The following is a 17266-nucleotide window of genomic DNA, read 5'->3' as shown; positions in this document are numbered from 1 at the left end:
TGTGGGTTCGAGCCCTGGTCCGGGAAGATCCCAATGCTGTGGAGCAGCTAAGCCTGCAAGCCACAACTACTGAGCCCACGTGCCACAACTACTGAAGCCTGCACGCCTAGAGCCTGTGCTCTGCAACTAGAGAAACCACCACAACGAGAAGCCCACACACTGCAACAAAGAGTTAGCCCCCACTCGCTGCAACTAGAGAAAGCTCGCGCACAGCAGCGAAGACCCAATGCAGCCAAAAATAAATAAATAAGTAAAAATTTAAAAAACAAACCAAAAAACCCACCAGAGATATAAAGTAATTAAGAGTGTGGCCTCTGAAGTCAGACTTAGATTCAAATCCCAGGTCTCCTCACTAGCTGTGTGACCTTGGGCAAGTTGCTTAACCTCCCTGACATTTGATTTCTTCATCTGCCAAATGAATATAGTGATTCTTACCTCATTAAAGGATGTTGACGTTGAAACTATTAAATTGTAATTATTGACCAGATTTTTTTTTTTTTTTTTTGCTGAGCTGTGCAGCTTGCGTGATCTTAGTTCCCCCACTAGGGGTTGAACTCGGGCCCCCAGCAGTGGAAGTGCCGGGTCCTAACCACTGGACCGCCAGAGAAATTCCCTATTAACCAGATTAGAACCTCTTCATTCAAAATCTGTTTGCCTGCAATATGTTTATAGAATAATATTGTTCAGAGAAGTGTATCTTGAAGCCCAAATTATTTCATAATGTGTCTTGTTTGCCCTTTTCTTTATGTTGATATATCATGTTTTTTGTTCCTATTAGTCCCTTTAAAAAAAAAAAACTATTGTTTTAGCTTCTCTGTTGCAGATTACCCTTTTTGTATCAACACAGAAGTCAGAGCCAGCTACCTTCCTGATAGGAAATTTTCTCAACTAATTTTCAAGGTGTATAATAGGAAGAGGGCAGGAGAGAAGTGCTTCTAGAGACACTGAACAATTAATTATTTTGTAATGGAGCTATAGAGGGAGGAGTGGATGACTGGCCCAGAGAAAACATGATTTCTCTGGTGCCAGGATTACACTCAGAGGCATTTCTGCCTATCTCCACTTTGCAAGGCACAGTGCCAATGAGAACAGCAATTAGTACACCCATAGTGGGGTTTACTAGCTTGCACACCGTGTTTGGTGGGTTCTTAACTTCAGGATGAGGAATTAAATTTTTTACCCAGCAGGAAGTGATTGCCATTTACTGATTTTTTTTTGTAGCAAAGATCTAGCTTGGGATATGAGTATTCCAGAGATGTTCTGTCATAAGGAAGGAGGTGCTAACAAATGTTGCTCACTGGAATCAAGGAAAGGCAATAAAATCCATGTATGTATGTACATAGCCAGGAACACACCTGTGAAAGTCAATTTTGTGCCTTAGACTGGACAGCACAGTGCTCTTAGGCATTTCTTTTTTTAATCTGCTTTCATAATTGCTGCTGGACACTCCTGTGGTCCCTTTGTTTTCTGTCGAAATTGCTCCTTTTAAAGCATAGCTACACTGATCACCAGCAGCCTGGGTGCCTGAGCCGCCAACACACCTTACCCCATATAACTGGAGACTAGAAAAAGTGATCTCTGTGACAGAGCCATTCCTGCTGCCCACAATGCTAGGCTCCACTGACACTGGCACAGCTTTACTCAGTGGAAAAAAAGTCTTTGGGGCATGTGCCTAGTTCAAAGGTGGTAGTTATTATCACAAACAAAATTTTCAAAAGATAAGGCCAATGAATCTGTCTGTACAGTGGTCTGATTGTCAGTAGATGAATTCTGAATGTGTGCATTCCATTTGTCTATTGACATAATATTCCTGAAGGCCTGACACTCTGATGTTCTATACTAGAAATCATCATGTTTTACCCAAAAGCAAATCAATGTTGGCAGAGTTCCTTTGAGCCCAGAAAGTTCCTCCTTGACATGGACTCTTGAAATTGAGCTTAACTTCACACCTCTCCAGGCTAGTTATGGAGATTATATGGAATGGTAACTGTGAAAACACTTTGAAGAAATAGGAAGTTCCTTGTAAATGTATAATATTATGATTTTTATTGGGAAATATTTGTTGTTTTTTAGGGGACAGTATTTATTCAAAAACAAACCTCCTGATGGGAATGCTCCTCCCAACTCTTTTTATAGAGCACTTTATCCTAAAATCATACAAGATATTGAGGTAAGAATCTATGTATATTTGGGTATTTGCCAAATACTAGAGAATCATCAACATTCTTCAGTAACAGCATTGCTACAGCAAACCCATTAGGGTTTATTGTGTGGGTTAAAAATCAGTTTCTTTACAAGTGAGTAGGATAGGTAAAATATAGTAAATTCCCAGGCAAAAAAACTTTTAAGCTTTTAAAAACTGTTTACTGATAGATAAATAGATGAGAGAATACGATAACAGCAGTGAAACTGCTAAAGTTGCACTTATAAGCCATTATTCAAATATCTTCTGAATTGAGCCTCTGTGGAAGTTCACTGGTAGAAATGGCCACCACAAATGAAAAATGAGCACTGAGTAGGTAACCTCATGTGGTTCATAGCTTGCCCTCTGTTGGTGAACAGTCTCTTCTTTCCAGCAGGTTTATTATTTAGTTCAACGAGTTATATACAGGAGAGTTCTAGAAAATAAATCTTTAATTACTTTGCACATGGAAAAATGTTTTACAGCGTTAAATAGTGGCTTTTTAAAAAAAATGCCTTAAGTTTTATATATCCAGTAGAGTAAAGCATTGAGCATTTGTCATTGGTTACCATGAAAGTCAGATAAGAGCTTAGTTCTAGTCCTCTCCTAATTATTGCTTCTTTACCATTCCTTCTTCTCAGACAATAGAATCTAATTGGAGATGTGGAAGACATAGCTTACAGAGAATCCACTGCCGAAGTGAAACAAGCAAAGGAGTTTATTGTTTACAGTATGATGATCAGAAGATAGTAAGCGGCCTTCGAGATAACACAATCAAGGTGAGGTCTCTTCAGTTATGGGAAGTTAGCAGAAGGGGTGAGGACGACCACAGTATAAAGCAATCAAGCATAAACTCTAAGCAGTATTTCCAGAAAGTAAGAGTTTTAGATTGTTTCCAGTCCAAAAGCCAAAATTTCCTTAAAGGAAAAATGCCTGCTTCCCTCCAGAAATGCATGCAAGTGGATAGGGCTAGGGTTAAATTCTCTTCTTGAAGTGCACTGAATGGGCTATTACTCTTTTGGCCTTCACATAATTATAGGCTACCGCTGTTCCTTAATGAAAAGGATAAAGTCTGCATTAGTACTGAAGCCACATATATATTGGTGCTTAGCTATACGCATAGGAAAGAATGCATTCCACACTACTCCGGGCTTTGATTCTTTTGGGGAATCAAACACATAATAGAGCCAGCAAGTCTCTGCAGCACCCCATTATCATAATGATCAAAAGGATCTTGTTTGCCATCCTAGATCTGGGATAAAAGCACATTGGAATGCAAGCGAATTCTCACAGGCCACACAGGTTCTGTCCTGTGTCTCCAGTATGACGAGAGGGTGATCATAACTGGATCATCGGATTCCACAGTCAGGTAGAAAATTTCAAATGATCTTTTGAACTCTGAAATATCAGATTCACTCTGTTCTGTCTTAGATAGTAATTTTGTATGTATTTGCATGAACACAGTTAAGAAACTTCATAACCAAAAAAGAATAAACCACCAGCTCTCCCCATCATTGTGTCAGTCTAAAACTAGAAAACTTGATTTAGGAATGGTTACGGTAAGTTTACATTTTTGTACATTTAAGAAACTACAGGGACTTCCCTTGTGGTGCAGTGGTTAAGACTTTGTTTGCAGTGCCAATCCAGGCGGCCTTGGTTCTATCCCTGGTCAGGGAACTAGATCCCACGTGCCGCAACTAAGACCAGGCACAGCCTAAATAAATAAATAAATATTTAAAAATAAAAAAAAAATTTAATTACAAAAAAGAAACTACATATTCTATTTTGATTTGGGGGAACCATCTATTACAGAAACTTGGTATACCTTGCATTTCTTACAAAAGCCACCTCATGGGGGAATGACATGAATGGAATGAAGCCTTCCTTTCAAGTGGTTATAACTGTAGTGCAGGCATGCGTATCTCCTTTAAAATGTGTACAGGTGAGCAAAGCTCTCTCTTTGTCAACCCCTCCCCTGCTGTCCCTGCAGTTTTTAATTGCAAGCTTCACTCAGGGAGGGACCTTCAATTTCCAGAGGCATTAGTGATTTGATGACACAGCCATTATGCTGCTGGAGTCCACTGTAGCTTGAGTTCTGGGTACTAGCAGCACTACTAGAAACCTCTGTTAGGAATTTTGCCTTGAGCTAAAGGATTTAGCAAACACAATGCATCAAAAGTCACTTTAAAAAAATAGGGAAAAAAGCAGTTAACTGCATTGTTAGATTCTCTGAAGCTAAATGTTTACCATTCCAAGTTATCCTCTGTGAATAGAAAAGGCCATTCCTGTTTCTTGTCTTTTGACTTAAAGGCACAGCAAATTCTGTTCTTAGAGTTATCAACATTTAACATTTATTGGTGCTTGTGGAGTGCCTCAAGGAAGCTGAAAGATTGTAAAGGCTAACATCATTTATAGGACAAGGGAAAAAATGATTTTCTAAAAGAGGGTTAAACTGAAAAAAGAAATAAAATGTGTTGTAAAAAACAAAGTAAATATACAAAAATAGAGTGATCAAAGTAAAATATACCTTCACAAAAAATTCTCAAGCTATCCAAGGGTCACACACTCTGCTGTGAAGCCCATATTGATATTGGGATGGCTGTTCTTGATCCCTACACTCATTTAAAGCACAGAAATGGGGCCTTACATTTAGAGTCTAGATAATTTTAGGCCTTGATCTATGTGGTGAAAAGGTCCAGCATCATTAAACTCAAATCCATAGTACTAAGTGAGTCTGTTAGGGAAGCTTCTTGGCCTATGTCAGTCTAGGACCTGAGGGCTGTCTGTGGGACCACCAGTGCTGTAGTTATTATTAATCAGATTCCCAGTTTAAAATGTAACAGATTGAACGTTAGAAGGTATATGATAATCTTGAAGTCTGTGGCCAATTCTCTGGTGATGGTCGCTGCAACCTCATTCCAGCCCCCTGAAACTAGCCCAGATTTCACATTGACAGCATCCCATCCCCTTCCTCTTCCTTCTCTCCCAGTCCAGCCCTCTGTCTACCACTTCCCCATGATCCATCAGTACACTTTAACTCAGCTCAACTTCAGAGCTGCAGAAGGAAAGTAGGGTGTAACACTAACTATGAGAATAGGGTGGGAAGGGTGGGGAGTGAGGTGGTCCAATACTTGTAATAGATTGTAGCATGAGCTCCTCCTCAATCTCGGATAACCTTAATGTTGTTTGTTCCAGGGTGTGGGATGTAAATACAGGTGAAATGCTAAACACATTGATTCACCATTGTGAAGCAGTTCTGCACTTGCGTTTCAATAATGGCATGATGGTGACCTGTTCCAAAGACCGTTCCATTGCGGTGTGGGATATGGCCTCCCCAACTGACATCACCCTCAGGAGGGTGCTTGTTGGACACCGAGCTGCAGTCAATGTCGTGGACTTTGATGACAAGTACATCGTTTCTGCATCTGGGGATAGGACTATAAAGGTAAAAAGGCATTTTTCAGTAAGTCCCCAACTTAGAAAAGGGAAGTTCATGTGGAAATCTGCTCAAGGGCAGTTTCATACTTAACCCTCACTGTAGAATACTTAATATTTAAATCAACTACTAGTTTATGCGTAAAAAGGTAATGAGTGAGATAGGTTGTGTGACAATTTGAATTAGGTTTTTATTCCTATAAATAATGGTGAGTATGAAAAGGGCAGGGGTAAATTTAGGTTCAAGAAAATTTGTCTGCAAGACCAGACTAACCCCATAAGAGTACATCAGTTTGAGGATTCTCATGTGATAGCAGCCAGCTACAAATTAGCCGTATATTACTATGAATTAAACTTGTCATTTTTTGGTTTGATTTGGATTGGTTTGAAAAGTTGAATTCCCCCTATTAGTTCAGTCCTATTTTCTGCTTCCCAAAAACTCCAGTTGCCATAGATTTTACTAGTAAAAGCACCAGATCAACTGCCAAATGCTATTTTTATTTCAGGTATGGAACACAAGTACTTGTGAATTTGTAAGGACCTTAAATGGACACAAACGCGGAATTGCCTGTTTGCAGTACAGAGACAGGCTGGTCGTGAGTGGCTCATCTGACAACACTATCAGGTGAGCAGCAGGTGCCCTTGCCCAGAAGGGATCACTGTTATCCTGCCATTCATTGTTTGTGCACAGATCAAACAGATTTTCAACTGTGTTAAGTTTATAATAAAACATTTTTCAGTTTCTGTAGCTTCTTACAGATCAAAAGTTTGCCCCAAGCAGAGAGGCAGCATAGCAAAGCCTTTTGTTGATGTGTTTCCTTCCTGTAATAGTTTTATCACCATATAGACCTATTTAAAAAGAACTGCTTGAAAGAGGAAGTGAGCAAGAGAGATAAAAATGGAGGCTGAAGGCCCTTCTCTTTAAATTTCTCCTGTCTGCAGTTGAAAAGTGCTAATAAATAGCTAAAGGCCTTTTCTCTTTGCCACTGTTCTAAAAAAAGAAAAGAGATTTGTTTACCTGCTAGAAATTGTGCATTTTGTTTTCTTAGCATTACATAATTAGCCAGGGAGTTACCAGTCTTTGAAATTATGAAAAAATTATGAAGAATCCACAAATTGAAGTACTTTTTGGTATTTATCCTTCATGAAGATGAATGACACTCATATGAATAGAATTTGGAAGATTTATCAACCCTCTCCCCCTCCTTCAAAGAAGTACTAAGGAATGAAAAGGTTATTGAAAAAACAGATAGATATTGTTATATCTAAGGAAATTATCATTCCTAGAAATCCTTTGGATTGGTCAGAAAGCATACATAATTTAAATTAGTATATAAAAGTTTTTGAGAACTTACTTTGCATTTCCATTATATGAGAAAAACTGTCCTGGACAGTGGGGTGACAGCAGAGAGTGTCCTCAGTGACAAAGGTGGACATACTTTGTGAGGGCAGGATGTCACTGATACTGCGTCTCATTCTTAGTAATTGTGATTTTAGGAAACATTATTTTTCTTGGCTTGGTCATTTCCTTCATAGGCAACTGTGTACATTGAATTCATCTTTTATATTCCTTGGTGACCCTGATTACAGAATTATATGAAGGTTGGTGCTTTGAAAATATATACTGCATATTTGAACTTAAATCGTACACTTTTCTGCTTATACGGCAGAAAAGAAATAAATCACACTGAAAGTAATACATTTGTGTATGAGTGTTGATTGATTTTATTTTTTGGATATTTTAAAAGACGTATGAAGTATGTTATTATAACATTCCAAGCTTAGAAAAGAATACCTGAAAATTCACTTGACTCAATTTTCTCTTTTAGATTATGGGACATAGAATGTGGTGCATGCTTACGAGTGTTAGAAGGCCATGAGGAATTGGTGCGCTGTATTCGATTCGATAACAAGAGGATAGTCAGTGGAGCCTATGATGGGTGAGTTTGCTAACAGCGTTTTTTAAAAATCTACCTGTTAATCACTCCTGCTTTAGAATGTTAAATATAACCTTTCCTTGTCTCTAAAAGATTATAGATATCACAGAAAAAATCTGATACAATATTTCTTGTGTCTAATCCATATATTCACCTCTCCTTTGTTTACTCTTTTCTAAAATATGCTTCCCAATCATTTAATTGTACTTGTTTGCTCATGAATTTCATTAATATTTTGGCTTTTTGGTTATATATTTATCCATTTTGCCATATAAAGCAAAGAACTGGGTAAACCCACTATATCAGGATATGAATATAAAATAGTGACTTATTAATAAAGCTGAAACGTTGGAGGGCAATATCTTGAGGGTGGGGTGGCGCTTAGTATGGTACAGTCTTGAATTTTTATCCCTCTTAGTGATTCCTAAAAGTACAGCCCTCTTGTCCTCACTTCTAGCATTTCAGTCACAATGAGTTCAGTAATCTTTACTTTCCTTTAGTCTGATTTCGAATGGTCATAGAGTCCATTCATGTTGTGGATAGATCCCATGTCCAGCAATGCTAATAAGCACATAGTAAATTCTTACAAAAGTGTATTCACTTATGAAGTGCTCTCTATCATTTCTCCTCATCAAGGTGCCTGATTTGGGGAAGTAGAAGGTCACAGTTCAAATATTGCCAGCTTTTTATTTTATTTTATTTTATTTTTATATTTATTTATTTAGCTCCGCCGGGTCTTAGTTGCAGCACGTGGGATCTTTTTAGTTGTGGCATGTGGGATCTAGTTCCCTAACCAGGGATCGAACCCAGGCCCCCTGCCTTGGGAGTACAGAGTCTTAATCACTGGACCACCAAGGAGGTCCCTGGCAGCTTTTGTAAATATCAGAAACTAACTTACAACATTATCTTAGTTTATGAGCTGGCTATACTGATACATTAAGACAACTCAAGCAGCAGCAGTAAGTGTTAAGAGACCCACTTCCTCTGCTTTGAGTCAGCCATCACTGTTCTACCCTTGGGAAATTGTTCAGGATATGATGACATGTTCCAGATAAGTCCAAGGTTGTATTTTCTCATTGCCCTGGTTTTGATCTATACCCACTTTTCTTGGGTTTTTTCTGTTGTTAATACTTACCTTGAGGAGACATGACCTATACTTGATTTATAGAAGAGCTATACTTTTCTTATTTAAATCAAAATATGAGGATTTGCTTATATCAACTCCAGAGCTCTTAAATGGACCCCAGTCCTCTGATATGTGTGACGTGAGCCATTCTTAGAATTGACCAGAAAGAAGATGCCTCAGAGTTATAGGTTTCTAGGTCTAAGTGATCTCTTCTATCATTAAGAGTTCTAATGTATCGATATAAGAACTCCTTTTGGCCCAAAGTATGGTGTAACTTTACCATTCACTCTCTTCAGTTTGGTTAAAGCTAACCTGTTTCTCGTTTTTAGGTTAATCACGTACATTTTCCACTTTCAAGAATGAATGCAAGGACTGAGTCTCCAAAACAAAAAAGTTTTTGTATATTTCTGTGAGCTGCACTTATAAACTATCTTCGCCGTACATATTTATTGCCGTGACTTTTTACTGTTCTTCCTGTGTTCCCTTAATTTTGCTTTTAACTAAGATTTTTGTCCCCTTTTTGATCTTTAGAAAAATTAAGGTGTGGGATCTTGTAGCTGCTTTGGACCCCCGTGCTCCTGCAGGAACTCTCTGTCTACGGACCCTTGTGGTAAGAGCCTTATTGTTTAGAGGGGTTTGGGGAGCAGGAAGGGAAAGAAATTAACATTGATGTGCTGTGGAATACAGAGCTGGATTTGATAGTTGGAACTTCACAAAGCCTACTACTAAGTGGAAAGGCAACCGATACATGACAATAAAATATGTTTATATAGCTGCCTTTCATCCAAAAGTGCTTTAGAGACTGTATATGGAGAAGAATGTGGCAGCTGTTCAACAGCTGCACGGCAGCTCTACACACAGTTTAGTACAGGAAGTGAATAAGAATTCTCTATCCGCCAGAAACAGTAGGGGGTACTTAGGGAGAGAGAACATAATTACTCAATTGGAACCTGTCCAGAATCTGAGGACCTGCACACCTGTGCCTGCAAAAAGTGCCAGGGGAGTCTGTGTGAACCCCCTGGTCAGCCCCTGAGTTACGCTTCCTGTTTAAGGCATGCCGCCTGCAGCAATTTAAATCTCGTCTCTTTTATACTAATATACCCCCTTGCCCAAACATCTTGATATTTGGGCAAAGAAGTGACATAGAAGGAAGAATGTCACCTCAAAAGCACCAAGTTCTTTATCGTGGTGTTAGCCAAAGGCCCAGATCAGAAAATGGCTTAAGGTTTGAAAGCTGCTTCCACTAGAAAAAGATTAGGTGGGGCACCAGGGAGGACAAATCTTTTGCACAATTCAGGGAAAAGATGAGAGCAAGCATTTGAAGCCCAGTGTTCTGAATCCTGACTCTCAACATTTAGGCAGCCTCTGCTTTGGAGAAGAGGGAGATGCATTTCTTTGTCTCCCTTGTTGGATTTAAAGCTCATTCTTATAGCACCAGACCTGCTTTACCTGCATGTTTCACACATGGTTTTTTAAAGTGTGTACTTTAATTCATTTGATTTTTGAAGTATAATTTACATACAGCAAAATTTGTCCCTTTTTTAGTGTACTTCTATGAATTTTGCAATTGTGTAAACACCACAGTCAAGATATAGAACATTTCCATCACCCCAGAAATGATACCCCTTCATATTAATCCCCTCTCCTCAACCCCTAGCAACTGTCCCTATAGTTTTGCTATGAGTGTCATATAAATTAAATCATATTTATGTAGCTTTTTGCACTTGGCTTTTTTCACTTCTTTTGAGATTCATCCACATTGTTGCATGTGTTAATACTTTGTTCCTTTTTATTGCTGAGTGGTATTCCATTGCATGGATGAACTAATTTCTTTATTCATTCACCAGTTTAAGGACATGTGGAATGTTTTCAGTCTTTGGTGATACTGAAAACATTCCCATACAGGCTTTTGTATATACATTTTTTTCTTTCATTTCTCTTGGGTAAATACCTAGGAGTATGATTTCTGAATATATATTTAAATTTAAAAGAAACTACCAACCTGTTTCCCAAAGTAGCATTTTGGGAGTTTGCGAATGCAAACCATTTTACATTTCCACTAAACGATGTGTGAATGTCCAATTTTTCCACATCCTTGACAGGACTTGGTGTTGTCAGTTTTTAAAAACATTACAGCCATTTGAGTAGGTGTGTAGTGGTTGTAGTTTTAATTTACATTTCTGTGATAGCTAATGGTATAGAACATCTTTTCATGTGCTTCTTTTGAAGTGTCTTCACATCTCATCCTCATTTATTTATTGAGTTGTCTTACTAAGTTTTTAAAAACATTTATTGTGGTATAATAGACATACAATAACATGAGCATATTTAAGTATACAACTTGCTAAATTTTGACGTATGTACAAAACAGTGAAAACATCACTTCAGCCAAATAATGAACATATCCTTATGCCCCCTATTACATAGTAATCCCTCCTTCCCATCCCACCCCACTTTTCCTTGCTCCTATCCCCAGGCAGCCACGGATCTTCTTTCTGTCAGTATTGATTAGTTTACATTTTCCAGTGTTTTATGAATGTAATCATAACAGTATGTACTCTTTTTTGCCTGTTTCATTTCACAAAGCATAATTATTTTGAGATTCACCCATGTTGTTCATATAGAGCAATTTTCCTTTTTGAAAATTGCTGAGGAGTATCCCATTGTATGGTTATACCAAAATTTATTTATCCATTTGCTAATTGATGAAAATTTAGGTTATTTCCAGTTTGGACCTATTACAAATAAAGTTTCTATAAACATTTATGTACAAGTCTTTGTATGAACATATATTTTCATTTCTCTGGGATAAATCCTAGAAACAGAATGGCTAGGTCACATGGTAAGTATATTATTAATATTTTTAGCAACTGCCAAACTGTTTTCCAAAGCATTGTACAGTTTAACATGGTAGTACAACTGTGCATGAGAGTTCCAGTTACTCCATATCCTCACCAATACTTAGTACAGTCTTTTTTGAATCCTTCTAATAAGTGTGTCATTGTACTGCATTGTGATCTTAATTTTATGTCCCTAATGTTAATAATGTTGAGCATCTTTTTTTTTTTTTTAAAGGGGGACTTTTAAAAAAAATTTATTTATGTTTGGCTGCATTGGGTTTTCATTGCTACGTGCAGGCTTTCTCTGGTTGCAGCAAGTGGGGGCTACTCTTCGTTGCCATGTGCAGGCTTCTCATTGAGGTGGCTTCTCTTGTTGGAGGGCACGGGCTCTAGGCGCACGGGCTTTAGTCGTTGTGGCACACAGGCTCAGTAGTTGTGGCTCGCAGGCTCTAGAGCACAGGCTCAGCAGTTGCGGTACACGGGCTTAGTTGGTACACAGGCTTAGTTGCTCCACGCCATGTGGGATCTTTCCAGACCAGGGATTGAACCTGTGTCCCCTACATAGGCAGGCAGATTCTTAACCACTGCACCACCAGGGAAGCCCCAGTGTTGAGCATCTTTTCATATGTTTATATGCCATCCATATACCTACTTTGCTGAAGTGTTTGAATGTTTTGCCCATTTTAAAAATTGAGTGGCTTTCTGATTATTGAGTTTTAAGATTCTTTTGCATATTCAGCATACAAGTCCTTTGTTAGGTATGTGATTTGCAAATTTTTTTTTTCCAGTCCATGGTTTGTTTTTTTATTCCCTTTAAAGTATCTTTTGAAAAGCAGAAATTAATTTTGATTAAGTCCAGTGTGTCAATTTTTCTGTTAGGGATTATGTTATTAGCTATTACATCTTAAAAAAAAAATTTATTTGCCTAATCCAATGTCACAAAGATTTTCCCCTCTATTTTCTTCGAGAAGTTTTATACTTTGAGGTTTTACATTTTAGTCAGTGATTCATTTTGAGTTAGTTTTTGCGGATGGTACAAGGTATGGATCAAAGTTCATGTGGATATCTGATTGTTCCACCTCCATTTATTCAGAAGACTCTCCTTTTTCGTCTTCGTCATCTTCTTTTTTTTTTTTTTTTTTAGATTTTTATGTTTATTTATTGCTGTAGAACAACTGCCTGACATAGAGAAGATACCATTAATGGCTTTGGAGATTTGTTTCCCCTTTTTCTTCTTAATAGCAGCTTTGTCAAAAACAAATTACCATATATGTGTGGGTCTACTTACGGACCTACTCAGTTCCATTGCTCTTTTTGTCTATCTTGATGCCAATATTATACTATCTTGGTTACTGCAGCTTTTTAATAACCCTTTAAGTCAAGTAGTGTTAAGTCATTCAACTGTGTTCTTTTTCAAAGTATTTTGGATTCTTTGAATTTTCATGTGAATTTTAGAATCTGTTTGCCAATTTCAACAACAAAAAGTCTGCTGAGATTTTCATTGGGATCATGTTGAATCTAGATCGATTTGGCAAGAATTGACTTCTTAACAATATTAAATTTTCTTCTAAATAAAGACCATTTATTTAGGTCTTTTAAAATTTCTCAGCAATGTTTTATAGCTTTCAACGTAAAGGTCTTATACATCTTTTGTCATATTTATCCTTAAGTATTTGTTATTTTTAATGCTATTATAAATGGTATTTAAAATTTTTGATTTCTGGATGTTCACTGCAAATATGTACAAATACACTTCTTTTCCAATCTGTGTACCTTCCATTTTTCTTTTTTGTTTTATTGTACTGACCATCAGTACAGTGCTCAAAAGAATTGGTAAGAGTGGATGTCCTTATCTTTGGGAAAAGGCATTTGGTCTTTTACCATTTTATATATACTTTTATATAGATATATGTTAGCTATAGGTTTTTCATAGATACATTATCAGGGGATTAGGAGGTTCACTTCAGTTCCCAGATTGCTGAGAGCTTTTATTAGGAATGGATGTTGGGTTTTTTTTGTTTGTTTTTCTTTTGCGGTATGTGGGCCTCTCACTGTTGTGGCCTCTCCTGTTGCGGAGCACAGGCTCCGGACACGCAGGCTCAGAGGCCATGGCTCACGGGCCCAGCCGCTCCGCGGCATGTGGGATCTTCCCGGACCAGGGCACGAACCCGCAACCCCTGCATCGGCAGGCGGACTCTCAACCACTGTGCCACCAGGGAAGCCCTGGATGTTGGTTTTTGTTAAATGCTTTTATCTGCATCCATTGAGGTGACCATATGGTTTTCACCTTTATTCTGTTAATTGCTGTATTACATTGATTTTTGATATTAAACTTTGCATCACTACAGATCCCATGGACATTAAAAGGATTCTAGTAAAGGAATACTGTGAACAGCTCTATGCCCCCAGAATTGATAACCCAGATGAAATGGACCAATCCCTTGAAAGATACAATCTTCTACAACTTAGGAAGAAATAGACATTCTGAACAGACCTATACCTATTAAAGAAATTTAATAAATAATTAATAACCTTCCAAAACAGAAAGCACCAAGCCCAGATGGGTTCACTGGTGAATTATATTAAATGTTGAAGGAAGAAGTTATACCAATTCTCTATAATTTCCTCCAGAAGATAGAAGCAGAGTGAATACTTGCTACCTAATTCTGTGAGGCCGGCATTACCCTAATACTGAAACCAAACAAAGATATAACAAGAAAAGAAAACTACAGACCAGTATGTCTTATGAACACAGATGCTCATCTATCTGATGAGCTAATTTACATCTTGTAAAGAATATAAAATAGTGCAGTCTCTATGGAAAACAGTATGGTGGCTCCTCAGAAAATTAATGATAGAATTACTGTGTGATCCAGCACTCCCACTTCTGGGTATATATCCAAAAAAATTAAAAGCAGAATCTCAAAGAGATCTTTGCATACTCATGTTCATAGCAGTATTACTCATAATAGCCAAGAGATTGAAGCAACCCAAGTATCCATTGATAGATGAATGTATACACAAAATGTGGTGTGTTTGTGTGAATATATATATATATATATATATACACACACACACATACATACATACACAGAGAGAGAGAGAGAGAGAGAATGGAATAGAATAGAATATTATTCAGCCTTAGAAAGGAAATACTGTCACATGCTACAACATGGATGAAACTTGAGGACATTATTCTAAGTGAAACAGGCTTATACCGGCTTATGAGAGCCAATTGTTAGACGTTCATGAATTTTGCAAGCTGGTTGAACTCAGATGGGTAGCTTGAAATTAGCCAGGATAGAGATTTTTAGACCATAAAATGTGCAAATGCTTTTACAAATTGGGGAGAGTTAATTGATAACTATATACCAGCACACTAGTTATTATTGCTCATCGGTCCTTGGCCTCTGATTGTAAAAGAATCCTAGAAATACAGGGAAGAGGATAAACCCAGGGAGGTACTGAGGCATGTTCTCATTCAGCCTGAGTCTAGGAGAGTTAGTAATGAGAAACTAGTGTACTATTTGACATGTATCAGCTCTAGTAAATATTACTTTGATTGTATATGAAATCAACTACCCAATATTTGACTTTTCCATCCTGCCTTTAATCCAAGTTAAGGTTTTTCTCTGTATTCTTGAAACAGCTAAATGGTAGAGAAAACTATCAGCATAGCCTTTCCATAGACTCCTTTTGACAAGTTGCTGAATTTGTGTCCTTTTGATTTCGAGTAGTTCAAAAGTTTTGTTTCTGCTTCTTTAGGAGCATTCTGGAAGAGTTTTCCGACTCCAGTTTGATGAATTCCAGATTGTCAGTAGTTCACATGATGACACAATCCTCATCTGGGACTTCCTAAATGATCCAGCTGCCCAAGCTGAACCCCCCCGCTCCCCTTCTCGAACATACACTTATATCTCCAGATAAATAATCATACACTGACCTCAGACTTGCCCAGGTATGAAAAAGAATTGTGAACATAGCACTGTGGGTAGGAAATGGAACATTGGCTGTAAGGTATTGTGAGTTCATGGAGGCTTCTCATGCCCTTTATATCTCCAAGTCCTGTAAAGCAGGAGCTGACACCATGAGACAGGGCTGGGGGCTGCACATTGGACACTGCCTTTGGTTGAGGTAGCCAGCCTCAGTTCTTAGATGATTCTTGAACTAGATCTAGATGATCCTTGTGTAGTAGAACTAATATTCCTGCCTCAGTAATCTAGTAGGATTTTTAAGAAAATAAAATGAGATTTGAATCAGTTTCAAAACTAAGAGTATTGACTCTAAAGCCTATGGCTTTGTAATTCCCAGATTAAACTAGCACCTTTAATGGAGACCCTTTAACCCAAGTAGATAACCTAATGTGTGAAAGGAAAAATTTCTTGGTGAAATGTCGGGCTGCCTTCTCACAACTCTGCCTTGTCAGTATCATTGATTGTAAAAGGTAGCTTTTCTTTTATCCTTATCCGCATTCCCTACTGCCTCCAAAAAAGAAAAGAACTATTTTTTGACCTTGGAAGTAGCTCTGGAGTTGGTGAGAACTCCATATAATCTCCCACTCAAGTCTCCATCCTGTCTCTGGGGCAGGAAAAGATCCTAACGTTCATCTTAATCTATAGCCGTGGTATATTTAGGTCATACTTGGTGCCCTAACCAGTTCAAATATAGGTAATCACTGGTTTGGGAAAACTGTACTAGCTGCTGGGGAGGATTGCCATTTATTGTGATTCCTTGTTTCCCATACTTGCCTCCGTTCTTGTGCCAGAAGTACACATTTAGAACACTTTTCTGCACATCTTTCTATAGTGGTTCTTCTGACCAGGGTGTTTCATGCCCTGCTGGGCTCGCTTCAGTGCTCACTTCTCTCACAGAGGATGCACTGCTTCCTCAACCAAGGCACACAGACAGGCCTAGGTGAGAATCCTAGCTGCATGCCCTGGGGCAAATAACTTCCCAGAGCCTTAGTTTCCTTATTAGTAAAACGAGAGTTGCAATACCTACCACACAGAGCTGTTGTGAGGATCCCCTGGAAATGTTATCTGTAAAATTCTTAGTGCTTAGCACAGTGTCTAGCACATAACAGGCCCTCACTAAAAAGCCATTAATTAGTATTAATATTGTAGTCGTCATGTACCTACCCCCTCCTTTTGCCAAAATTTTCTCCTCCTTAGATTTTGATGGCATTTTGTCATTTTTAATATTCTTCCTGGCTCTCTGATTATTTATGTCTCCTTCTTTCTCTCACCCCTAAAACATTGACATCCACTAAGAGTCTGTCTCGGGCTTTTCTTCCTTATCTGAGTTCCCTGCTTTGGCTGCCTTATCTCTTCCCGAGGCTTCAGCTCTCATCTCTAATTTGTATCTGTAGTCCCAACCTCTGCCTAATCTCCAGGCCACATTTCCAGACACCACCTACACACCTGTCCTTGAAGGTACTAGGAGCACTTCTAGAGCACACATCTAACAATCAGGCTCTCCCCTCATCTACACTGCCAGTCCCCTCCAGCCAAGCAACCAGATGGCCTCACCTCACTCCCCCACTTTTGTTAGCGGCACATTGCGTTCATGGCTGCTAAGGGCTGGAGCCTCAGAGCTGTCCTCGCCCGCTCTACCATTATAGGGAGCAGCTGAAAGCTTGATGCTACACCCACCATAGTCACTCTTAATCTCTAGATATCAGAGTCACTCTGCATGAGCACTACAGCCCTGACCATGTCAGTGAGCCCTGCCGAGTCCCCAAACAGGC

At 38.5% G+C, this 17266-nt stretch overlaps 1 protein-coding gene across 9 annotated transcripts in view; it reads left to right on the top strand.

Moving 5' to 3' along the window:
• BTRC (beta-transducin repeat containing E3 ubiquitin protein ligase) overlaps positions 1 to 17266 on the top strand; it is a 187801-nt gene that overhangs the window by 165636 nt on the left and 4899 nt on the right. For all 9 annotated transcript variants that reach the window (XM_030865387.2, XM_030865386.2, XM_030865385.2 and 6 more), the window contains 8 exons: positions 2074 to 2170; positions 2824 to 2961; positions 3433 to 3551; positions 5378 to 5627; positions 6124 to 6242; positions 7447 to 7557; positions 9212 to 9290; positions 15286 to 15478. In XM_030865387.2, coding sequence (XP_030721247.1) covers positions 2074 to 2170; positions 2824 to 2961; positions 3433 to 3551; positions 5378 to 5627; positions 6124 to 6242; positions 7447 to 7557; positions 9212 to 9290; positions 15286 to 15447 — 1075 coding nt within the window. In that variant the 3' untranslated portion in view covers positions 15448 to 15478. The remainder of the gene's footprint in view (positions 1 to 2073; positions 2171 to 2823; positions 2962 to 3432; positions 3552 to 5377; positions 5628 to 6123; positions 6243 to 7446; positions 7558 to 9211; positions 9291 to 15285; positions 15479 to 17266) is intronic.

The sequence above is a fragment of the Globicephala melas genome, chromosome 16 (genome assembly GCF_963455315.2).
Source record: "Globicephala melas chromosome 16, mGloMel1.2, whole genome shotgun sequence".
Classification (NCBI taxonomy): Eukaryota; Metazoa; Chordata; class Mammalia; order Artiodactyla; family Delphinidae; genus Globicephala; species Globicephala melas.
This window is presented reverse-complemented; position numbering and strand designations above follow the sequence as displayed.